This window comes from Tenrec ecaudatus, chromosome 4, assembly GCF_050624435.1.
Source record: "Tenrec ecaudatus isolate mTenEca1 chromosome 4, mTenEca1.hap1, whole genome shotgun sequence".
NCBI lineage: Eukaryota > Metazoa > Chordata > Mammalia > Afrosoricida > Tenrecidae > Tenrec > Tenrec ecaudatus.
The window spans coordinates 45,230,985-45,258,292 of NC_134533.1; the positions used below are offsets into that span (position 1 = coordinate 45,230,985).

General features: G+C 39.2%; 1 protein-coding gene across 1 annotated transcript in view; it reads right to left on the bottom strand.

The window, feature by feature from the left end:
* The window catches only part of ANO3 (anoctamin 3), a 460,260-nt gene that overhangs the window by 335,711 nt on the left and 97,241 nt on the right, over positions 1 to 27,308 (bottom strand). Inside the window, exon 2 of the mRNA XM_075548400.1 lies at positions 21,800 to 21,819. Within this exon, the coding sequence (XP_075404515.1) occupies positions 21,800 to 21,819 (20 nt within the window). The remainder of the gene's footprint in view (positions 1 to 21,799; positions 21,820 to 27,308) is intronic.

Here is a 27,308-nt window from a genome sequence, read left to right on the forward strand (position 1 = left end):
AAATTTACATATCAGTAAAAACTATACTCATGATTTCTAATTCTTCGTAAGGAGTCTAGTGTCAGTTTTTCTCCCCCACCAATTCACTCACCTTTTAACAACCATCTCTTCAATGCTAAAATAAATAGTTCTTTGTCTTCAGTGTATTTGATAGATCAGTGGCATTGGACAAAATATTGATGCCTTCTTCCAGGATACACTTTCTTCACTGACTTCTGTAGTGCCACACGCTTGCATCTCCTTTACCCTACGAGCTGCTCTTTGTCAGGCTCCCTTGTGCATTCATCACTGATTTATGAACCTGTTAACTTTAGACAGTCCAGGAATTCAATCTTCAGACCTTTTTCTTTTTCTTCTTTATTCTTTGTCTTTTGTAATCTCATCTTGTCTTGGAGTTTTATAGATTATCTATTTACTAACACCTCTCAAATATTTCCCCCATTCAAGATGGTTCTCCCTAACTTTATGTCCTCTTAATATTTCCACTGATCAGCAAAATGGCCAAGCTCTATATTCAACAATGAAATTCCTGATAGCTGCTTGAAGGATGGATGCACCAATAGTTTAGCTATCTTAATTTGCTAGAGATTACTCTACGGGGCTTATAATTGGACTTCCAATTGTGAGAATAGGCTTTGAATCATGGATGGGATGGTCAGAGCCAAGTAGTTTCAAAATGAAAGCCAACAATATCACCCCTTTGCTTAAAATTTTTCCTTCAGTGAATTTTCATTCTGCTCAAGGTAAAAGCCCACATCCTTGGACTACACAGCCTGAAGCCACCTTTCTTGGCATTACATATTTAGAAGCACATATAGTTTTAGGGAACATTTAGTATATATCCATGTAAGGCACTTTAATAGAGTTAATCTCTCGACCTTTCTTCTCCCCTTCCTGAGATTTTTGCTGTTGCTGAAGTTACATGATTTTTGAGTCTGCAGGAGAAAAAAGGAGCTCGATTGTGCTGGGCACAGCACTCCTTCTGTTTCCATTGTGATCTACTCCATTGTCTCTCACTATTTGTGCAAGGCCTAGGGTTACCCAGCTGTGTCAGTGGTAAGCTGGGTCTCTGCTTCAGGATGAGCAGTACTTTGGGCCATACATCCAAGTCCCATGTCCCCAGTTCTCATCAATTATATAGTTGCCCTTTTGATATCCATCTGTCTTTCTTCAGTAGGCAATCTCTCAATTAGTTCAGAAATCAAACAGGGGAAGAGGGGAATTATCTAAGGTATCTCTTTAAAAATCTTATACAGGTAGCTATTGAGATTTAGTTTCTAAGCGACTCAATCCTGTAGGTATACTCTGAGAGCAGGATGGTGTCCTGGAAAGATTGGGTATCTCATGTCACACAGACTTGACCTCTAATATCAGATTTGTGACTTGTTGTCTTCCATCAACCTTGACTTAGTTACATTTCTTAACTTTGTTTTCCTGGTCTATGCAATGATGTAAATCATCACTCTCTTGTTGCATTATTGTAGATTTAAAGAAATACAAATCACCAGTTGTGATTTGCTTTAATGTGGTGGCTTGTGTGTTTCTGTGATGCTGGAAGTTCTATCACTGTTATTTAAAATGCAAACAAGGTCAACCAACGTGAAGAGTGGAGCTTCCATATTAAGAATGAACAACAAAGAAGGACTCAACTCTGCAGTTGAGAGAAAGAAGCCTCTGAAACCCCATGCATAGCTTCAAAGCATTGTAAGATACTGAAGATCTAACGAATGGTCCCAGAACACCGACATGTTGCCAAAGAATGAGCACCTCCAGTGTGAAGGGACTTAAACTGTGACTGGAGATAAGCTGACTTCTCAGAGTGGAGGGAGCCCACCATGGTGATGTGAATTGGGTAGCGACTGTGGAACGGGAGCCTTGAGACCTTTATTTACCAATGAGGTATGACTAAGTGCAAGGAGAAATAGCTTAAAAAATCTGCTAATAATCAGAACTTTGGAATATATGAAGTATGAATCTAGGAAAATTGGAAGTGGTCATAAATGAAATGGAATGCACAAAGATCAATATCCTCAATATTAGTGAGCTGAAATACACTGGTGTGGTAGTTACATAATGTGGTGTCAATTTGGGAGGATTACTAATGAAGGGGTGGAGTCTGGCCTGTCAATCAAGATATAACCACTGAGGCATCTGTGTGGGCATGGTCTTCTCCTGAGGATGCTGGGAGAACTCTGGGATTTCCTCCTTGGAGGTGGAAGAGCCTCTCAATCTGCTCACTTACTTGGAGACGCTCTACTGACAAGACACATGGCACTACACTGGTAGGCCCCATGCCCTGGGAACTGGAGAAGCCACATGGAGACCCCTGTCAGCACTGAGATTTTTACAATACCACTGGATCCAAAGATTTTCTACCCACAGCCCTGTGATTGTCCTGCATTCGGTGTTGTTGCAAGTGTTTTGTGAGTCTGAAGAGGACTTTATAGATTAGTATCAGACATATGGGCTAATATCGGAGTTGTGGGCTTGGATTGGACTGGGTTGGGATGCTTTCTTAATGTTCAATTCATCTTATATAAAAACCTCTTTCTTATAGACATATCAGTGTCCTTGAATTTGTTTCTCTAGTCTACCCAGACTAACACTACTGCTATTGGTTATTTTGAATCATATTATCATCATGTATTTTTCTATGCCAGGATTAACATAATCAAGGGAAATGGCGTGGCAGTTATTGTAAAAAAGGATAATCGATCATGAAGTGCAATGCTTTTGTGATAGAATTATACCTATTCTCCTGCAAGGAAATCCAATGTGTACAACCATTACCTAAATTTCTGCATGACTCACAAAAGCTCATGATGAAGAAATTGAAGAATTCTACCAAAAACTTCAGTCAGAAATTGATAAAATATACAAGCAAGATGCATTGGTAATTATTGTTGATTGGAATCCAAAAACTAGAAACAAAGAGAAAGGAAAAGTAGTTGGAAATATGAACTTGGTGATAGAAATAAAGCTGGAAATCGCATGATAGAATTTTGAAAAACCAAGGACTTGTTTATAGAAAATCCTTTTTTATAAAGGCATGAGAGGTGACCATGCACATGGACTTCTCCAGTTGGACTACACAGAGATCAAAATGGCCATATCTGTGGGAAGAAGTGATGGAGAAACCCAAACATCAGCAGTTAAAACAGGACAGGACCTGACTAGGAAACAGACCATCAATTACGTATATGTAAGTTCAGGAAGAAATTGAAGAAAATTAAAACAAGCCCATCAGATCTAAAATATGACCTCAAATCTATCCCACTTGGATTTCCACAACATCTCAAGAACAGATTTGATGCATTAAACATTAATGGCCGAAGACCTGACAAGCTGTGGGACGCATCAAGATCAGCACTCATGAGGAAAGCAAAAGGACATTCAAAGACAAGAAAGAAAGAAGAGATCAACGTGGATGCCAGAAGAGACATTGAAACTTGCTCTTAATCTTAGAGTAGCTGAGATCAAGGGAAGAAATGATGAAGCCCAAGAGTTTAAGAGGACATTTCAAAGGACAGCTCAAGAAGAGGAAGCCAACTATTCTAATGAACTGTGTCAAGATCTAGAATTAGAAAAGCTACATGGAAGAATATTCTCAGCATACCTTAAACTGAAAGAACCAAAGAAAAAATTCAAGCCCTAAATTTCAATGGAGACATTTGATGGGCAAATAGTAAATGATGTAGGATACATCAAAAGAAGATGGAAAGAATATACATGCATTGTACCAAAAATAACTAACCTGCATTTTGCCATTTCAGGAGTTGGATATGAACAAGAACCAAGGATATTGAAGAAAGTTCAAGCCATGCTGAAATCATTAGCCTAAAACAAGGCTCCAGGAATTGATGAAATACCAATTGAAATATTTCAACAATCTGATGAAGTACTAGAAGCACTCAGTAGTTTAAGCCTGACCAACTAATTGGAAGAGATTCATATTTATAACCATTCCAAAAAAAGGTTAGCTAACAGAATGTTCAAATCATAGAACAATATCATTTATATCACATGCAAGTAAAATGTTGCTGAAGATTTCCAACAGTGGTTGCAGCAATACATTTGCAGGGGCCTGCGAGAGGTTCAGGCCAGATCCAAAAGAGGACATGGAACAAGGGATATCATTGCTGACGTAAAATGGATTTTGGCTCAAAGTAGAGAATATCAGGAATATGTTTACTTGTGTTTATTGACTATGAAAAGGCATTCAACTGTGAGTATCAAAACAAAATATGGCTAACCTTGAGAAGAATGGGAATTTCAGAACACTTCATTCTGCTCATTAAGTGGGCATGCATCAAGAAGTTGTGCAAACAGAGTAAGAGAAGACTGCCTGGCTTAAAATCAGTAAGAATATGTGGTAGTGTTATATTCTCTCACAAAACTTATTCAACCTCTATGCTGAGAAAATCTTCAGAGAAACAGGCTTACATTAAGAAGAGTATGGCATAAGGCTTGGAGGGAGGCTTATTTACAACTTTCAATGTGCAGATGGAACAACAATGCTTGTTGAAAGGATGGAGGACTTGCATCACTTGCTGATAGAGATCAAAGATTGCAGCCTTCAGTATGGATTACAATGCAATCAAAAGAAGACTCAAATCCTCACACTGGACCAGGAGGTAGCATTGTGCTAAATGGAAAAAAATACTGAAGTCATCAAGGATTCGTCCTGCTTGGATTCACAATAAATGCTCATGGGAATAGCAATTAAGAAATCAAAAGAAAGCTTGCATTAGATAAATCTACTTCACAAGGTCTCTTTAGAGTATTGAAAAGCAAACATGTTACTTGGAGGATTAAAATGTGTCTGACTCAATCCTTGTTTTCAATTGGCTGATATATTTGTGCAACTTGGATATTGAATGAAGATGACAGACGAAGAAAGGATGTGCTAGAGAAGGATATTGAAAATACCAGGGACTGCTAAAGAATAAGCTGATCTGTCTTTGAAGGGGTACAGCCAGACTAGCCTGAGGGTCGTCTTACATATTGTATACATTTTGTCAGGTGAGACCAATCCCTGGAGAAGGACATTATGCTTTGTAAGGTAGAGGGGAAGTGAAAAAGAGGAAGACCCTCTAGGACAGGATGGGCACAGTGGCTGTAACAATGGGCTCAATGATAGAAACAATTGTGAGGATGGTGAAGTACCAGGTGGTTTTTGTTCTGTTGGGTGTAAGGTAGCTATGGGTCAGAACTACTTGATGGCACCTTCCAACAGCAACAAAATATGGGAAACAGTTGGCAAAGGACCCAGTGCAACTGAACACTCAGGATATGTGCTTCCTTTGTATATCCCTTAAAGAGCCCTGGTGGCATACTGTTTATACATTTGACTGCCAACCGCAGTGTCAGCAGTTCTAAGCCGCCAGCTGCCCCACTGGAGAAAGAGAGGGCTTTCCACTCCTGCCAGAGGATGACAGTCTAGGAAACTCAGTGGGAGAGTTTCACCCTGTCCTCTAGGGTTGCTATGAGTAGGTGTGGACTCCATAGCAGTTAGTTGGCTTTTGTTTTGTTGTTTCCTTTTGCTTCCATTATCCATTTAGCAAATCATTGGAGTTTAGGATTTTCCTATAGGCAAGAGAAGAAGTTTTCTATAGATCACTAAAAACTGTATGGTAGAAATAGTATTTTTAGAGAGTCTTATATTTTGAAGGAAAAACAAATAAAAAACCATCATCTTGAAAAATTGAGCTAGACTAGTGAAGAAAAAAGGTACCAGTAAATCAGTCCCAAACATCCACAGCCGTCAGTGTGGGTGGAAAAAGAGAACCGCTGATTCATACAAGCTACCAATGCTTATGACTTCTGCAACAATGCTGTCAATCATTATATGACAGGCACACAGTTGTCTGTGTTAAAACAGTGACACAGTGGTTATTTCTGATATTAATAGAGTTCATCTTAGCTTATTTCTAAAATATGCCCCCATGATAGTGGGTTAGTTGAGAAATATGAGACTCTCTACCCTTGTAAAGAGCTCCAGTTTTGGAAACCTCCAGGGGGAAGTTCTACCCTGTCTTGTCCTGTTGTGTTAAGTCAGTGTAGACTCAGTAGCAGTGAGTTTGGTTTCTGGTAGAGTAGTCTATGTGCTGGGTTGATGCTGACCACAAGGTCAACGGTTTCACAATGATTCTCAGAACTGTTGGTAACTTTCCAAGCTCAAGGCTATGTTTAGGTCATAAAAGTAAATAGTGAAAAGAAAAGGGCGAACATGGATTCTACACATACATGTGCATACTGGTTGCTATAACTGGTATCCTTATTTTGGAGAAAGGAGGACATAACTAGTCAGTGATTGCTGTCTTGAAATTCTAAACATCATAAAATATATGACTAGAACTAGATGGTATCTCTTATTAAATGTGGATCAACATAGTTTAAGGGTTATGCAATGGAGAATGAACTGCGTTGGATATGTCACTGCTGTGGAATATCCACGTGTATTTTAAAAGGGGTTGTTTACATTTGTTAAAGAGAGGATTCCTGCATCACAATATGAGTGTTATATGATCTCTACAAGTCTTCCATGGAATGCCTGATACTCAAGTGATCTGAGAAAGCACAAATTTATATGACTGGAAAGCTGATAACTTTTCTAATATTGCAATCTGATTCTTCACTTATCTGTAACTTATGAAGATGCTTTTCGTTTTAAATTAATGAGGCTTTACTGGTTTTAGAAATGATAACCAGCTAATTGGTTGTCATGGAATCCGTCCAGGCTCTTGGTGATCTTAAATGTGCCAGAGGAGAACTTCGCTACAGAGGGTTTTCAACTGCGGACTTTTCAGAATTAGGTCACCATGATGCTCTTCAGAAGCACATCTGGGTGAACTTGAACTCTGAATCTTTTATTTAGCTAGTAAGATAGTTAACTGTTTGTACCATTGATTGAAATCAGTGTCTATTCTATCAGCTCTTAGTGCTAATTACTCCCTGCAGTGAGGGAAAATGGAAGCGTGAAGATGTGAAGTGATTAAACAGAGGACTGATGATGCTGTGGAGTAAGCAACTGACTGCTCACTGCAAACCACCTGGTACTTCACCATCCTCACAATTGTTTCTATCATTGAGCCCATTGTTACAGCCACTGTGCCCATCCTGTCCTAGAGGGTCTTCCTCTTTTTCGCTTCCCCTCTACCTTACAAAGCATAATGTCCTTCTCCAGGGATTGGTCCCAACAGGGTCCCTTTGAATTCCTATTTCTGGAGCTTCTCTTACCCATGGTCTCTCCTCTAATAAACTCTCCAGGACCCTGGTGGGGGAGGGGAATCCATGCTCACCAGAAGTTCAGCAGTTTGAAACTGCCTGCTATTCCATGAGAGAAAGAACTGAGTTGGGACTGAGTTGACGGCAGTGGGTTGTTGTTATTTTAACTCTTCATATCGTGCAGCCTTCCAGTGCCAACTGCGCCAAAAGTAGATGAGCTCTCAGGCTGAAAGAGTGTAGGGAGAGCTTCCAGTAACACGAACTAGAGGTAATAATGGTACCATCCATCCACGTGTCACTTAGGTGAGTCATGTAACTATTTTAGGCTTGATTTACTCAGCTATAAACTGTTATTATAACATTCTCATAAGACTGTTATGGGGTTGCATTTAATACAGAAGTATATGCAGCATGTGAGTAAATGCTTTTGAAGGGTGAGTAGCCTTTTCCTCCCTCTGATTAAATTTCTTCTGTAAAATAATGGTTTGCACAGGTAACATTCTGCTTCCATATAATTCCAGAAAACAACCTGTTTATATGAATCTCTTCTAGATATTCCAAAACAGAACAGTGAAATTCAGAACAATGAGAGCAACAATAGCACAGATGGAACCCTTGGACGTGATTTAGACTGAAATGGACTCTTTTGAGTGTCAAACCCCACAGAAACCTTGATCTCATGATTGCCTAGCATTGTGAAACTTAAACCCGGTCACTGGGATCTATAATAGAACAAGGCTGTAAAAATCAGCCTCAATAGAAAATATATTTGATAATGACTAAACAATAGGACTTTGAGAGCACTGTACACCACTTTTTCTTTTTTAAAATGAATTTTTAATTTTAAATTGCTATTGCTAGTTCTGCTGAGTCAGTTTTGACCCCTAGTGACTATGTGCATCAGAAAGAAACATTGCCTATCTGGTGCCTCCCTCCCAAGTGTTATGTGTGACCCCACTGTAGCAATCACCATGCCAATCTACTTTGTCCAGGGTCTTCCTCTTTTTCTTTGCCCCTCGATTTTACCAAGCATGGTGCCCTTTTCCACAGAGTGGTTTCTCCCAGAACATGGCCAAGAGATATGAGGCGAAGTCTTGCCAGCCTTGATTCTACTGTGAATTAGATGGAGGGTGTCAGGGGAGCCAGCCCCTAAAAAAATCATCACATGTCGGCATGAGCAATTTTACAGCGGTAATAAATAAAGGTTATAGTCAAGTCATAGAGAATAAGAGAGATAAGAGAGATAGAAATAATGGAGTCAGACCCATTTCCTGGTCGCATGCTCACCTCAGCTCCTCTTGGTGTTACATGGCAGGAGAGAGAGAGATTTGTTGCTAACCAAGGCTTATAGATCTTTGGGGGACATGCAAGCCCCCTAATTACAGGTAAAGACATATGTCACAGAGAAGGGTTGTACTACAGGTACTACAGTAATGGGAGGGGGACAGTCTAGGGGTACCCATGCTATAGGAAGATGAGGGATTAAGAGTACACATGTGACAAGATGGGCGGATCCTAGATTCAAGATGGCAGCCCAACTTTGGATGTCACTGAGCAGGTTTGAGCACTTCTCTACTCTCCATGGAAACAATTACTATCCTTATCTGTAGGGTGTGAACCCCACCTACAGTGAACCAGATGCCTTCAGGGAGAATATCTCTAAGCATCTGACCTCCCACCATGTGCTGGCAAATAGCCTCTAATGTTTGGCATATCTTTGGGGGAGATAAAGCTGGGGAAAAATCTTTTTATATCCCACAGGAGGGTTATATTTCAGATAATCAATTCTATATTCATCAGTTCAAACCCTACTGTATAATTTTTCTCACAAGCTATGATTTTTTAAAATTTAATTAAATTTAGCTTAATATATGAGATAAAACTTAGGAAAAAAAATTCTTTCATTAGCCTACACTATCTTAGAGTGATTACTTTCCTCTTTGAAATATGTTTTTAAAATACATATAAAACATACTCACTAATTGTTTGAGTAAAAGGAGAAATGACCCAAATTAATAGTTTCATTTAAAGATCTCAAATGGATTTTCCAAGGACTCTTAATCCTAAAAATTATGTGGGATGTAATAGGAAGGAAGTCTATCAATGTTTGCAATAGAATGGAAAACATAATTTACTTTAAAATTTAATTAAATCACCAACACATTGGATATTTTAATCACTGTCTTATAAGAAAGGATATTTTTAATTACTTTATGTTTTACAATAATGTAATCATGTTAAGGGTAAAAACAGAACACACTATTCATTAGTTAAATAATAAATCAAAACATTAACTCAAGCATTAACTATCTACTGTGTTTTATACACTGTTCATCTTAAACTCATTTTAATATGATACAGTAAGACCATCAGCTACCGTTGAATTAAATCAGGTGAAAAATATAGTAAATATAAAAGGAGGGAGTGATTCATTCTGCCTTTCATCCGGGGAAGTTGTGGAACGGATGAGTCTGTAAGAATGAAGGCAAGACATGCACCATAAGGGTTATGCGGCTGTGTTTCAACATATTTGAACATAGATTAGTTGAGGGATAGAGAGGCTATAGGTGAGACTGGAGATAGCGAGAACCCTAATTATATGAGCTCCTCCATGTTTCTCTCAGGAGGAAATTCTCATCTATTCTCAAGGAGACAAGGAAAAAAGCATTAATAAATGAGGCATGTGGGTTTAAGAAAATTGAATGTACTAAGAATGACAGTAAATGTTAACTGAATAATTGGTTAGTAAGAATTTTGGCAAACTGGAAAAATTAAGCTTTATTTCACAGATATCTTTCAGGCTCAGATTATTAAATTTAACAAGTTATGAAGATTTAGGGAATCTGGATGTGCATGGGAAACCTCTAAGGTTAATTGTTGATGATTTAATTCATTATTATGAAAGCTAATGTCCAGCCAGACCTTAAAAAGAAATATCTAATTATTTAGATGTTAACACAAAATCCAAGAAACACAACTTTTGGCAATGATTAGCTATGATGAAAACTGTGTAATTGATCACAATATCATTGATCTCCCAAGTTTCAGAGACTCCAAAAATAACAACATGAGCACTCATTCATTTGATATATGTAGGAACCAAGTCCAAAATCAAGACCAAACAACATATTTCGGCCAAGGACTGACATCATATTTTTCACATTCCTTTTTTATACTCATCTATATTGCTTAAAATGTTACAGCATTCTGTAAAGATGTGCTTTACACAATTCATGTATGTATGGATTGTGATAAGAGTTCCATAAGTCCCTAATAAAATGTTTTTTAAAAAAAGGAGATCAAAAGTAACCGCAGTTTCATCCATATTCCCATTATCTGCCAGGTCATAATTATAAATCCTTCTTTGTTTTATAATAAATGACTGGAATGACTTAAAAATGTTATAGCATTCTAATAATAATACTCAAATATTTCTTTATCATATGCAATTTAAAATAAAATATTCTGCTAATATTATGTTGAAAATAATAGTCATTGAATAGAATTAAGCATACTTGGCTCATTATAATATATTTTCTCCTTAAAACATGATGTGAGTTTTGTTATTTTGGGGATCAGGATACTGATATATAAATCATCAGTTCTTTTTCTTCAGGTTTCCCACTTAAGGAGATTTGACGTTTAAAATGTATTCTTGGAGAGCATTTTCTTTCTGTTACAGTGAGACATTCTCCAGCATATCCAAATACCATGAGAAAGAATATGGTAGAAAGAAGAAAAAATATATAGAAGAGATAATAGAACATGACTAACATATACTCTTTTGATATGTTATGTGGGTGATAAATGAATGAATGAAGTGATGTTTTCATTGTCCATTATTGTTTGCAGATACAGACTCTGTTTGAGTTGCTATCTCATTTCCCTCCAAGATATTCCAAGGTTTTTAGGTCTCAACAGCGGATTTTGTCCTAGTGTGTAATGGATCTTCAATTCTAAGGTGGCACATAGTATCTGTGAGCATTTTGCCCTACCCTGTTAATGTTTGAAACAATTGCTTCCTTTCTGGAATTAATTTATCCAGCTCCATCTTCATAAAACATGAAGCAAGCTTTCACCCAAACTTTCATGTACAGGAAAATGTATCTGGGCTATTGAAGAAGGCTACACTAAATTTATAGTCACAATAACATTTTAAAAACCAGTTGAATTTAAAATATGATCAAGCGGCATAAAATAATTATAAAGTAATTCACTCGTTATGTACTTGGCCCCATTTCACAATGTACATTAATGGAACTATATTTGCCCGTTGATATTAGCAGCTGTATGATGACATATAAGAGGGATATTAAGATGATTTACTCTATCCTTACTTTGTGTCAGACATTCAATTTGTTTTCCAGATACATTCATGGGCTTTCAAAGTCTTCTGCTCTTAAAATAAGTATCATCTCAAATGAACATAGGGGAGTAGATTTATACTTTTGAGATTAAATGTTTAACTTCCCTAATATTACTACATGTGAACTTGGGTTGTAAATCTATTCATTATTATTTTACAAATGAAAGAAAAGAGAAGATTTTTCCCTTTAACTTCTGTAGCCTTTTTGTGGCAATTATATAATCTGTTGTCAATTTGAGAGGATTACATGAGGGAAAGGGTGGAATCTAGCCTGTCAATCATTTTATAGCCATTGAGGCCTCTGTGTGAGCATGGCCTTCCACTGAGGATTCTGGGAACTCCTGTATTTCCTCCTGGGAGGCGGGAGACACTTTCCTCTCTCTGCTCACTCCCTGAGAGACTCTCTACCAACAAGACACATGAAGCTAGGCTTATGGCAGTAAGAGCTCTGGACCTGGAGAAGCCACGTGGAGATCGCTGCCAGCGCTGAGATGCTTACGATGCCACTGGATCCACAAGACTTCTCACCCACTGGCCTGTGGTCTTTGCATTCAGCATCATTGCATGTGTTTCATGAGTCTGCAAAGGACTTTATAGATTGGTATTGGACATATGGGTTAATATCAGACTTGTGGACTTGATCTGGACTGGGCTGACATGTTTTCTCAATCCTCAATTGCTTTTGTATATAAAGTTCTTCCCTATACCCTTATGAGAGTCTATGAATTTATTTCTTCAGACTAACACATTTCCTTATAAACTTATATATCATCAAGAGTAAGAAAGTTCATTTTCTAACTAACTTTAGAGTTGGGAGAAAGTGTGGACATGAATTATAAATATATCAATCAAAGGAATCTCAGATTCTTCTTGTTTATATAATTTATTTTAAAATAATATTTATTTGGGTAAACCCTTAGTCTTTAAAATCCCATTTCTCTGTTTTCTTAGATGGTTTTCTCATCAGAATCTATGGTCTTTGTTTGAATTTGCATATGTTTCCGACTGACTTCACAAAGGATGTAATTGGATGATTCTATGGGACTGCTGAGGTTAAGTTAGAAATGGTCACGTAACTTCCACCACTCTCAGTGGCCCATTTCTTACACTAACCCTGCACTAACATTTAGCAAGTTTTCCCTTAGGCCTCCATACTGTGAAGAAACTCAAGAAACATGGAAAAACCATATGAATGTGTTTCAATCCATAGTTCCAGATGAGCTAAGCCTTTGGATGATCCTGGATCAAGTCCTAGACTTGCAGTGAATAAAATCTTTTCAGATTTCACCACATCATTCCTTCAATAAAAACTGCCCCTCTGAGAGCCACTACTATAATCCATTGTCCTGATCATGCAACTACATATAATATGACCTCTTTGCTTACTTCAGGTATCTGAGGTTTAGTATCCCTTCCCAAATTTCCATGTTACTTCAGAAAGGCACACAAAATTTTCTATATACATTGCATATATTCATAGACCAGAAGAATTTTGGAGCGCTTTCTCAGGATTATCTATCTATGTCCTCCTGCTTGTGTACCATGTATGTGTAAGTGCATGATCAAAGCCTGCATTTTTCTTAGACAGCCGCAAATAAACAGACAAGCTTGAAGTCAGATACCAGTAGCACAAAGATTCTTAGTTATTCCATACCCTTATGCATAGTACCCCGCAGATTCATGCTAGAGAAGATAGAACTTGAATTTCAGTATCAGACTTCTTTTTTAATATTTTCTCAGTATTTCTCTCCTTTCCCTCTGATATTCCACTATAATGAAAAATATAAATTCTATTTTTCTTAGGATGTGGCAGGCATTTTTGTTATACATTTTTCAGCATCACTATTTCCCTGGAATGGACGTCCTGGTGGTGTAGTGGTTATGCATTGGGCTGTGATGCACAGGGTTGGCAGTTCAAAATCACCAGCACCTAGCTCCCAGAGAGAAAGGCTAGGCTGTCTACTCCTGTAAACGGTTACAGTCTTAGAAACCCAGAGAGGTTCACTGTGAGTCAGCTTTGATTAGATTCTTGTGAGTTCTTTCCCTGGAAAATATGTTTCTATCCACCAGTTATATATGATTATCAACAAAAAAACTGTCAAGAGATATATGTGCTGTATGAATTAAAGGAGAAAGTGAATGAAATAGCATATGTTTTAGTGGGCTGGGTGTTAATTTTCAAGTCAATGTTCATGTGAAATATGATACCATCACAGTGAATCTTTCTTAAATAGCTACACAAAATATATCAGAACTCCAAATATCTTGGAGAAGAAAGACATACCAAATATATTAATTGAAAAAAAAACCAACTTAAATACTACATGATGTTGCATACAACTGTGAGAATACAGTGAAATATATATAAATATATATATACTAGAAGTATAAAATATCACCTATTTTCTATTATTGTGGTCCATCATTTCCCCATGATTTAATGCCCATTGAATCAGACTCAATTAAAGATCAACTATACTGCCATCAGGTTATTAAGACTAATAGAGACCTCATATGCCCGGGTAGAACTGCCCTTGTGAGTTCTGAGCCTGGAACTCTGTACAGGTCTAGAAAGCTCCACTAGAAGCACAGTAGATATGGAGACTGTCACAGAAGCAGCTGTGTTGCATTCTGTGGTACACAGGGTCACTGTGGTTCAGAGCCAACTCAACAGCACCTAACAACAACAACAACAGGCCAGCTGTGGCGGAGTGCCTCGGATGCTCTCAAAGATCAAATTATCACCGTCACCATTTAGATCATTTCTTTGTTCAGGTGCAATGCTCTCACCAACTTTGATGATTTCACTGCCACGCAGTCAACTCTCACTCACAGTGACCTATAGGGCAGGTTTACACTGCTTCTCTGAGGTACAAGATTGCATAGAACCTTGACAGGAAAGAAAGTTCATTGGATAATTATGACCATTTTTGGCATAGTCAGAGCTATATTTCTGAAGAATTTCTATGTACCCAAATAGTATTTCAGCAATGGATTGTTTATTTCTCAGTCTGACTCTTCCCAGAAGTAGAAGCCTCCTGTTTCTCCCAACCTTAGTGGTGGCCTCCATGCCACCGGCAGTTACAAAGCAGCAGCAGCAGAAGCACAGTGAATTCGAACGACCCCCTTGCACCAAAGCAAGTAGCTGATATTGTTGGTGGTGGTTATGGCTCACTCACCGACGGACTCACACATTCAAATTCATCAGAAAAGCAATGGCGTTAGTTTATAATCGTTTGTCTGGAGTGTGGATCTCACAAAATGAAAGGGAAGCGAAATTTCTTGATCCAGCTCCTTAGTTCTGGGCACCTTCCTATGTACTTCAGCCGAGGTACGTCAGTTAGTCTTTACAAGGATTCCGTGAAGTGGGTATTATTAGAGTTCCCCCAAAATAGATAATTGACAAGATGACAGAGCAAACAAGTAACTGTTGAGAGCTTGACGCCGAGCTAATTATAAAGTCTATATCCTTTCAAAACATCATAGCTTCGCTCATGAAAAAACTAAAAGGGGCAAATTTAGAAAGAACAAGTATTACCAGATTGGACAGAGCCTTTATAGCTAGGAGAAAGAGAGGTGACTTCTGAAGACAATCGCCAGCACTGGGGGGCAGAGGTAGAGCTATTGTTAGGGACTATTTTGCAATGTATCAAAAGAATATTTCAGCAAGGAACTGATTAACGCCTTTGTCACAAAACGAAGGTCAATACAGTCTAAACTCTGTAATTGACTTTTGTCCCGTCGGCAAACGTTTAGTCTCCTTATTTATAACACTTGGCCATCATCAGACAGGTAGCAAAATCAAAATATTGTAGATATAGTGGATTTAAATACCAATTTGGACACCAAATTACCGATGAACAGTAAAGTAAAATGACCAGAGTATGGGTTTTTATTACATGTCTTTATTTATTATCTATATAAACAGGAATTGATTGTTTCCTTGTGTGGAATAGGGAGTTACCTATTGATAATAGTCATTGACACATACCCATTCCTTAAAAACAATCTTTATTCAGGTATAATCCTTAGGAAAAATCCTGTAAGATTAATAAAGAGGGGCATATGGATATGCTTATAATAATTGTGCACAGAAAGGTGATGAGGCTGTATGCCCTAAGATATCAGCTTTAATTTCTCAGGCATCTTATATAGTCTAATTTTATTGATTTTTCTCTTCATTTTTATGTTTTTCCATATTTTATATGGGACAATACCATGCTTATATTTAAAATGAATCATATAAATAATTGAAAAGATGAAAGCGAGAGGGATAGAATTGAGAGTTCAAGAAAATTAGACTTTCCACTAATCTCTTACTTTATCATTCTTCCTTTGACCAACTTTGCATACAGGAATGAATACCATCTGCCCCTTAAGTACTGATTGTATTGGGAACTTATTTCAGGGTTACTTCCAGACTTCTTGGTTGTAGACCTCAAATCACAGGGCCTAGCCCTATTTCATAATCTGGGAAGTAATATCACCCAATATGCCTTCAATTTATTCAAAAACCACCACTACCATTGTTGTGCAATCAATTTCTATTACAAGATCATCCTAATATTGATCTGATAACCCCCACAAATGATTGGCTGGGACTCTGAGAAAATATTTTGAAGGTCCAGTGAATAGAAAGAGAAGGTCGTCAGAGATAGTGGCAGAAGATGAGTCCCTCGGGTCAGAAACTGTAGGACAAACTTTCCTTTGTTCATTCAGTATTACTTATAAGGTAAGAGCAGAAGTCAAATTCAACGTCCATGAGTGTGCTAATTTACTGCTTGTCTGTCAGTTTGTCATATTGTGGTTGCTTGTTTATTGTTGTGATACTAAAATCTATGTCACTGATATTTCAAATATTACTGGGGACAACCAAAGTGAACAGGTTTCTGATGAGCTTCCAGAATAAGAACAGACTACGAATAAGGGATAGACTGCCCACTTCTGAGGAATTAGACACAGTGAACCTTAGCAATAACACTGATAGACTGTCGTTTACCGAAAACCTAATGAGTAGAAGCAGAAACTTGTCAGGTCAGAAGGTGCTCAAAATACGACCAAGGAAGAGCTTCCTTGAGTGTAGAGCTGACCAGAGGGACTCAGAGAGAGTCGAGCCTTTGGGACCTTCATTGACAAAGGGGCACAACTCCAAATGAGAAGAAATAGCTGCAAAGATCTAAGAAGTGCAACTCGGAACGTACGAGGTATGAATCTAAGAAAATTGGGAGTAGTCAAAAATGAAACAGAACACATAAAGATTGATATCCAAGATGACAGTGAGCTGAAATGGACTGGTATTATTTTGAGTCAGTAAATCATATGGTTTGCTATGCCTGGAATGATATAACCCGGAAGGGAGCTGCCCTCATTGTCAACAAGGCCATTTCAAGAGCTATCTTGAAGTGCAATGCATTCTGTGATAGGATTATATCTATTCTCATTCAAGAAAATTGGATCAATACAATTATTCTTCCAATTTATGTGCCCATCAGTAAAGCGAATGATGAAAAAAAATTGAGTTCTACCAACATCTTCTGACTGAAATGGATCAAACAGGCAATCAAAATGCACAGATAATTATTGGCGTTTGGAATGCAAACATTGGAACACAAACACAGAAGAAACAGTAGCTAGAAAACTTGGTTGTGGTGACAGACACGAATCTGGAGATCGAATGATAGAATTGTTCAAGACCAATGACCTCTTCATCACACATATTTTTTCAACAACACCAAAGATTACTATACACATGAAAGTCTCCAGATGGAAAACATAATTCAAATTGACTATATCGGTGGAAAAAGACAATGAAGATGCTTAAAATCAGCAGCAAACACAGGGTCTTGTCTAGGAAAAATAACAAAGTTTTAAAATTTGGATTGTAAGGTGACCAAATGTAACTGATTTCCTAAATTATTTTTTATTACCAAGATCAGCAATACATGTTTGATGTCAATTAATCCTTTGGATAATCATATAGCCCAACATTAAACTTAAGAATTCTACTAATTATTGTTTATTTTAAAAAATGTTTTAAAAGACAATACATTTTTAAAAGAAAACATTTATCTATGTATTTAATAATAGCATTTTTGGAAAAAATAGCATTCATAGTTCTCAAAAAGTATAGATGTTTTTCCCCGTGATACCTAAGCATTATCTATCGAATATGCCTGTCAATATCAATTCACTCAATGAACTTAGTTCTGTAAGTAGTATTGTAATGGCTAAACTTTTTTTCTGAGCAGTTTTCTCTATCTTATTCAATATTCTATTCACGAAATTCATTTTTACATAAAAGAGAAATATCATAGATTTATTGATCAGGCAGGTAAAGTATAAATATCTCTATCATTTCTCAGATATGCTGAGTGCATTCTTCCTTTTTGGTTTTCTTGCACTAGGTCTCTGCACATTTCATTATAATACTTTGCTTTCTTTAGCTGCTCTTTGAAATGTGTTGTCCATCTCTTTACTTCTCTACCCCAGGACACTACCAATTTATGTACTGATGCCCTGGAAGCTGGCAGGATGGTTCCAGAAGGCACTGGCTTCCTTTTAAACTTAATCAACCAGACGCTTTCTTTCCTCCAGGCCAGTCCAGAAGCAGCGTTTCCTCCTCTCAGCTGCAGCATATCATACATTAGAAGTAACAGTAATTAAAATAACCTTTCTAGGGCTCCAATATTTTGCTTCCCATCCCTTTGTACTTCTGTCTCGAACAAACAAAGGGCTTCTATGAGTTGGGAGCCATGGTAAAGAACCCCACTCCTGAAGCCAACACTATGTTCAGGTTGGAAGAGGCAACTGCTTCAGAGAATATCTGCTTAAATCTTCCAATCCTTACCCACTGTTGCACTTTAGTCCCTGAACTGTTGCATCTCCATATCCATGAAGTCTAACCTTCAGCCTCTTCAACATTTGATTGGCAGGTTTGGGGATGATCATGCATCGGGCTCCAGGAGCCCCAAAGAGTTCTCTTCCGCTCCAAGCGAGTCTTACCTTTTTCTTCTTGATGATGTTTCGGACCTTCATGTTCTCTTCTTTCCCTGTAGCACGCTGAATGAGAACACTGATACCTTTCTCCTTCCAGTGATAACTGTTTCTTTCCAGGTCACTTTATGGGGGGTGGTGGTGGGGTTCTAGCCAAGGCAGCATCCTCCTCACCTGTCTCTAGAGTCTTCTCTTTCATACAGTGAATCTCTATTCTCATCTCCATGAGATGAGCTCTCACGCCCCCTCACGGGTACTCCTTTTGGGATCCAGGCCATCAGAATTTTCACGTTTTATCTCTGCTTTCTCTTCCTGTTCCTTCCTCTTCCCTAGCTTCATGCAAAGTTTTGATTTTCCAAGCATCCTTTGCAGGAACCTCTTGAGCTAAAGCATCCTGCTCTTCCATTGCTGCAGCTCATCTTTGAACCTGAAAAGAAACACTACCTGCCAAGCGCCAGGAGCATCATCAAGTCCCAAGCTGGTACAGACTGACAACGAATGGGAGATACTTGTTTTCCATCTCACACTGCATTTTCTCCTTTCAATGCTAGATTTTATAATTCCTTGCAATGGCCACACAGAATTGACATTGCTTACCATCATACTGTCAATTATGGAAGTTAACAAGTTCCAATTCAGGCCGGAACCCTAAAATCTAGTTGTTCTGTTGGGAAATGTTACAAAGTTCTTTCAAAGTTGCTAGCAAATGCCCAAGGGGCATGCTACTCCATTGTAAGCTTCACTCAGAAGCCATTCATCTCAAGTTCTGTGAGTAATCATTTTAGAAGAATTAATTCCATACCAGTCACAAAGAATTAGAGGTGAAATACGTCCAAGTCTCCCCAGATGCTGTTCTGCTCCATTTCTCGCTGCACTCCTCGCTGAGAATATTATTACCCTCCTGGGTCCTGCAAGTCACTGTAACATCCCGCAGAAACCTGGGAAATGGGTCATGGGATGATGGTGCTGCTCAGTCCCAGACCTAAGAGCCCAGAGGTAGAAATAAAAAATGTCCAAAAGACCCAACAAATCATCTTGCTTCTACCAAAGCTCAGCCAGGAAATAGGGGTATGGCTTTCTAGGTAAATGGATGTGTGTGAGAACCAGCACATACACCCTACAAATGATGGTGTACTAAGCCATATCCTCTACCAGGTCAACTCAAAGATGCCTTCAAGGAAAAAAAAGTGGCTTGGTTCACATCTTCCACTAAGGTGGGCTCTAGGAGACAAGAGGTATTCCTTCATTAAAATAATCTACTACAGTCTGGTCTTAATCTCAACTTATTCCTGCCCATTAGTATAGCAGAGGATGCTCTCCCAAAGCATTGTGATGCCTGAGGGGCACCTGACACAAGCCTGGGCATTATTGACCCCTCACATGCATGCACACAGATGGGTACTGAATAGAGAAACATGAAGGATTGATGCTTTTGAATTATAAAGTTGATAAAGAACATTGAATATACCATGGATTGTGAGAGAAAAAAAACAAACAAATTTGTCTAGGAGAAAGTTCAATCAGAATGTCCCTTAGTAGCAAGAATGGTGAGACTTCCTCTCATGTACTTTGGACCTGCTATCAGGAAAGCCTAGTGCCTGGAGGAAGGTCTCAGGCTTGGTAACATAGAGGGTCAGCCCAAAGGAGGATGAGCCTCAAAGGGATGAACTGACTAGGGACCACTGCAGTGGGCTGGAACATACGGAGGATTGTGAAGATATCAACGATGGGGCAGTTCTTTGGTTGAATATAAGGTCACTATGAATAGTTACCCACTAGATGGTACTTAACAACAACCACAAAATAAGATTACTGTCATCATAAAGATAGACAATTACAAACGTAAGTGAGGCTGTGGAGAAATCAGATCATTCATGCATTGCTAGTGCAAATGAAAAATCATGTCTACCATGGAGAGAAAATTCACTATGTTGGCTGATAATTTTGGTACTCAGGGAAAAACCCCTCCGCCCAAAAACAAACCAAAATGAAAAACCAAACTCACTGCCACTGAGTCAATGCTGCCTCATAGTGACCCCACAGGACAGGGTAGAACAGCCCCTGTGCGTTTCTGAGAGGTTAGCACTTTATGGGAGTAGAAAGCCCATCTTTCTCCCCAGGAGTGGCTGGCGATTTTGAACCTCAGACCTTGGACAGTCAGCAGGCCAACACATAACCCACAGAGCTCCTACTCAAAGTAAGGAACCAGAAATATTGCCATCTCCTGGAAGGTTTAAAAAAAATCTGTGGCTCCACCCTAGATATACTAAATCACAATTTTCATTTTAGCAAAATCCCAAGGTGATTCCATAAGAAAATTTTGCTGATTTTGCTTGCTCTTTGGAATCATCTGGGAAAGTGGGGCTTAAGTGATTGCTGGTACCTGCATTTCAACCCTAGTAAGTTTGGCTAAATTATGGTCCAGCATAGCCTAAATATCTGAGATATTTTTAATTTCCCAAATTATCTGAAATTGCGGCCAAAATTCAGACCCCTGAACTTAATACTGAACCAGTAAATTTTTATCGTGTATTCTGAATGCAAAAATATCAAGAGAGATTGAATATATATTTTTTCTGGCTGAATATAGGTCTTCCGTAGATTTTGTGAGATGTGGTTTTCAGAGGCTTAGTCCCTAACCCTTGAAGTTTTCCACCAAATGCAGTTTGAGAATTTGGAGCACCAACATGTTTATTTTCAGGTATAAAACAAAAGGCCGATTCCCGACAGGCTGGGCTAAGGGCCATCTGTTGGGGTGGCACAGTGCCAGTTCACAAGGTGGTGTTGCTATTTTATCTCCTCCAAATGCAACAGAAGGACTCTCAGAACTCCCAGTGCATCACCTTATGTGTCCACACTCCCTGGGGCAGGCGGTCCCAAATTAGAAACACAAGCTTCACTGGGAAGGCTCATCTACTGACACGTTCCAGACTCTACGTTGGGTGATGCCTTCATCACTCACACCTTCCCTCTGCTGCCATTTAGTTGTTCCACTGCGCTTCATCATTCAGCAGGGAAAGCGGTACCCTCAGGCTGCCCTGCTTTGCACTGTATCTGGAACTGATATTGGAAATGTTATAGAAATGGCTAAAGAAAACTTTACAGATATGTGCTTAGCATAGGAAATAACACACAATACTTGCTATTATTTTTTATTGTTACTTTTTTATTGTTATATTTGTGCACATTATTTAGTAAATAGAAGATGTTTACCCAACATAGCTTCCAAATTCCTCTAATACTTCCCATGTGCTGCTGGTACATGCCATCAAGTCAGCTCTGTCCCATAGAAACCGTATGCACAACAGAATGAAACACTCAGAGTTGTTCCTATGCTGAGTCCACTGCTGCAGTCACTGTGTCCGTCCATCTCCTTGAGGCCCTTCCTCTTTTTCACTGCCCCTCCATTTTACCAAACGTGATGTCCTTCTCCAGGGACTGGTCTCTCCTGACATGTGCGCATGCCTCTCAGGTGCATTCTGGCCTTCCGTCTTCCCACACAGATCTGTTTGTCCTTTCAGCATCTGTGGCACTTACAATATTCCTCTCCAGCACCACCATTCCAATGCATCTAACCTTCTACAGTCTTCCTTCTGCAATGACCAACTTTCCCATGTATATGACGCAATGGAGAATACCGTGGCTTAAGTCAGGCGCAGATAGTCCTTAAAGAAACAGCCTTCTTTTTCAACACTAGAAAAGAGATCTTGTGCAGCAGATTTACCTAATGCAATATGTCATTTGATCTCTTGACTGCTGCTTCCATGAGTACTGATTGTGGATCCAAGTAAGACAAAATCTTCAGCTTCAACCTTTTCTCCATTTATTATGATGTACCTATGGGCCTGGTTGTGAGGATTTGGGTCTTTTTTACATTGAGTTGTAAGCCATACTATGGCTATCATCCTTGATCAGCAAGTGCTTGATCAGCAAATGCTTCAATCCCTCCTCACTTTTAGCACAGAAGGTTGTGTCCTCTGTATACCTCAGGTTGTTAATAAGCCTTCGTGAAGTCCTGATGCCACACTCTTCTTCATATAATCCATCTTCTCTGATGATTTTCTCAGAATATGCATTGAATAACTATGTTCAATCAACACAACCTTGAGTTTGCATGAGAGGTTACAACCCTGACACACAGCTTTCCTGATTTCAAATCATGCAGTGTTCCTTTGTTCTATTCCCACAACTGCCTCTTGATTAATGTACAAGTTCAGAATTTGCACAATGAAGTACAGAAAACAATTATGGTGGATAACTAGAACCTACCAGTGACTCAGCAGGAAGAAGCGACACTCTGCTTCCATGAAGACTTACAGTCTTGGAAACACTATGGGACAGTCCTATTCTGTCCTATTGCATCTCCACAGTCAGTATCAACTTGATGGTAGTTGGCTTGGAACACATAATCTTATAAACCCAAGTCAAACTCACTGTCATTAAATCAATCGACCCCTAGGGACCCCACATGGGATTTCTAAAAATGTGGATCTTTACAGGAGCAGACAACATCATCTTACTCCTGTGGGGCCACCTTGTGATGAGCACTTTACATGCCCAACACACAGTGATGAATTTGGGAACCCGTACTCACAAGTGGATCTCTGGTGTTGTGGTGGGCTGCTAACCTCAAGGTTAGAAGTTCAAGCCTACCAACTGCTCCGTGGGAGACCAATGAGGCTGTCTCCTTCTTTAAAGATCTACAGCCCCAGAAACACTTGTGAGTAGTTTTAATGTGTTCCATAGAGTCATTTTGAGTCAGAATTGACTCCATAGCACTTGGCATTGGTATATTTACAAGGCTACCTCTGAACTTAAAAAATGCATTAAAGGTGCAGCTACAATTTTAAAAAAAGATAGTATAGTGAATGTAACAGAACCAGTGTAATATTATACATATTGGAGTAATAACTGATTTCCATTAATGTTTAGAGAACACCCGTGCTTGCTGAAATGGTTTTTAGATCCCTCCTCTACCAGTTGGGATTCATACTTTACTTCCAGTTTTGCAAATAGGAAGAGCTCCTATTTTTTCCCTCCCACTACCATTCTCTCCTTCCAAAGATTTTGATCAAGCCTCCCGGCTCTTGTGCAAAATATTCTTACTATTTTCTCAAATATAATATGATTACTTTTGTTAAGGCTTAATCCTCTGTGGGTGATAAACAGATTAACTTCACCATAGCTTATAAATCCTAAGAGGACAGAGAAAAGTTGAACAAATAAATGAACAACAAAAACTTATTGTGCTGGCTCCCTCTTGTGGAAATTCTGAAAACACACAGTCGCTCTAAAAGACTAGTTCTGCATGCCTACGTTTGAATACAGACTTTAGGCAGCAGCTGGGCCAGATAACCAAAATCTTCGTGGGAAATAGGAACATCAGTATTTAAAATGTGCCCCGTTTAGGCAATAACTTCAGAAACAAATTGATTTTGATTCTTCCATGTATGAATGGAAGGGCCTGGGGGGGAGTTGATGGAGTTTTCTCATCCACTTTGACATACTTAAATATGAATACCCCAAACCCTCCCCTCACAGAGGTGCGGAAAATATTATGTGAAATGGGTGCCTCCCTTAAACTTTTCCCGTATCAGTAAAAGTGTCCAGCGCTCAGGAGTCAAATGCGATTCTTCTTTCTCCCTCACCTTCCTTCGTGGCCGACTCATCCCCAGCATTGTGTCATTCTGCTCCCTCTGCCCTTCGTCATCGAGCCCAAGCCACCACCACTTCCCATCAGGCTACTGGAACCACCTCCTAACGACCTTCGCTGCTTCCTCATCTTGTTCCCTTCTGCTTCAGACCACACAGATAAGCAAACGGAAGGCGCTTCAGCCTTAGAGTCAGCACTGAAATAGATTGCCATCCCAGTCCAACCTTGTCCTTCAGAGCGTGTCGTAGCTACAAGTTGATGTCGTATTCACCTCGCGGCATATCACCTGTCCACAGGGCTTCAACTTCTGCTTCCCTTCCAGTCCCCACAAATAGGTCATGCTATTTTAAGTCTCAGACAGTTTCTATCCACCACTATGTTCTTCTCTTTTTTAATGTGTTTGGTTCTTTCTTCTCCTACAAGATCCAGTTTACTTAACACTTTAGAGATGTTCTATTCAAATTTGATCCACCATCTCTCAATTTCCTCCTAGCACTCTATTTGTTTCTTTTGGGGAATTCATCACAACTCATATTTATTTTATAAATAAAGGATTAACTATCTCCCCTATTAGAATTTAAATCACCCAGCCTGTCTCAGTCGAATAGAAAAGTTCAGAGTTCCAGCTCCCTGGAGGTCCTTTACTTTTAAGTTTTTAAATTGACTAATAAATACTCAAGTTCACATTTCTTAAATTATGTGGCACTAGTTGGTGCGTCTGTCAGTTTATTATACTGCGGTCGTTTGCATATAGCTGCGATGCCGGCATTAATACCACAGTCTTTCAAACACCATCGAGGTCACCAATGGTCTCATCCGAGCTTCCAGACTGAGAGCAGACTGGAAGAAGGAAAACATCGTCCAGTTCTCAGGGATTAGACACTGGACACGTGATGGATAGCAGGAGAACAATGGTGGCCATACCCAACAAGACAAAACTCACTGCCATCTAGTCTATGATGACGAACAGTGACCCCTTTCAAACTGATGATGGTAGTAAAAAGCCAATTCTTTCTCCCCTGGAGCTGCTGGTGGTTTTGAACTGCCAACCATGGGGATTTGAACCTAACGCGTAACCACTATTTCCACCAGGGCTCTGATGGGTGGCTACAGGGCTACTATGCAATGAAGCCTTCAGATTGACTGGCATACAAAATACAATTGGGGAAGAGCTACCTTCTGAAAGTAGAGAAGGCCTGATAACGTGGATGGAAAACTCTGGGTATATGTGAGCCTCTAACTTCTCCGTTAGTAACGGAGTCCTTAACAAAGAGCACCTCTCAAACCAAAAACAAACTCACTGCCACCGAGTCACCCGACATGGCAGCGTTTCTGGGGACTGTAGCTCTTTAAGGCAGTACAAAGCCTCTCAGGAGTGGCTGATGGTTTTGAACCGCTACCCTGAGTGTAAAGCCCGATGCATAACTACAATGCCGCCAAGGTCTCCAAATTAACCTCGGAATTTGTTCATCCTTTCCACTGGGAAACACAATGGAGGGTATTTTCTTTATTAAATCAACATTTATCTTTCTCTCTCTGTCTCTCAACTAAGTTTTAGATCATAGGCATACAGACAGACTTTAAGGAGAGCCTAAAAAACATAGCTTACTTTATTAAATGATGATATAGAAGAATGTTCAAGGTACAAGTGAGAAACAAATGAACAAAACAATCAGAGAATGATTCGGAGAGAAAGGAATATTTAAAATGACCGAGGAAGAAATTATCTTTGGTCAAGTTTCTAAAGCAGGAAAAGCCAAAGGGAAGAGCGATCTTCTGACAGCAGTTTCAGCATGTGAAAAAGCATCAACCATGATGGAGGGGCACTGAGTCATTGAATGTCACTGTCCTAGCCAATGTCTCCACTTCCCATCCAGGGGCCTTTCCCTGTATGGATCCACCTGTGATAATTATGGACAGGATTCCCTGGAAATGCCAGCATGCTTGTATAAAATGAACCCTCCAAGGAGGAGTGGTGAGGGCTGGTTCTCATTCCCTGAAAGAGCCAGGAGTGGAGCATGTCCTCTGGACCTGAGACCCCTGTGCAGTGAACCTGGATCCAGCACACAGCCCACACATCAGGGGAGCAGCAGATGAACCAGGAGTCAGAGCAGTGGACTAGAGTGATGGACTTCAAGCCCATGGAGGACGTGAAGTTGAGGGCTTTTGTGCAAGAGGCTGGCTTGTACAGTGAGATGCCTCTGGGCATTTAATTGGAGAAGTTGGACTTACTGACCCACTGGTAAGTAGGGTGTTTTCCGGTTGAGGCTTATAGCAAAAATGGTATGTTTTTGTTTGTTTGTTTGTTCGTTTTGGGGGATTATTAGCAGACTTGACAGAACTTTGTAACATGTCCTGATAAATGTCCCTGAGCAATTCTCACTGCCAAAGTAACTTGTTAACTCCCTTTAATAAACCCTCTAATCACGAATCATGTCTGTGAGTCCTCCATTGCCATTGTGATGGATGTTAGAAACTAGAGAGGTAAAAGGGATCATCAAGTAAGACATTTCCTATGAATGGACATGGTCCCTCTAAATAAGTGCAGAAGTCCTGGCAGTGAGTGGCAGGGTGCTGGGCTGCAAACTGAAATGCTGGCAGCTAGAGCTCAACAGTTCCTAGAGAAAGATGCAGCAGACTGTTCTGTAGCGATTTGCAGCATTATAAACCCTATGGTGAAGTTCCACTGGAACCTACCGGGTGCTTATATAGCGGCCCTATGAAAAGGAAGTTTTATTGAACAAGTAATCTAACTTTTGATTAGTTACGTGCAATTTGATGCAACTGTAATCCCATAGTTTTAAAAGAAAGAGCAGAGAAAAAGCTTTAAAATACTGCTTAGGCCCAAGTGTGAAAAGATTTATTCATATGTTGTACTTTACCTGATAGGTAAAGTTTATAGTTTATCTTATAGGCCATGGTTTAGTAAACTTTTGAGATGTAAGAGCCAATTCTGTCTCTCACAACAATTTAAAATTATTCTAGAGCCATAAATATATATTTTATAAACAAATGAAATCACTGTTATCTAAATAAGATCCTTAAAATTTTCAGTTTGCTTCAGAGCTA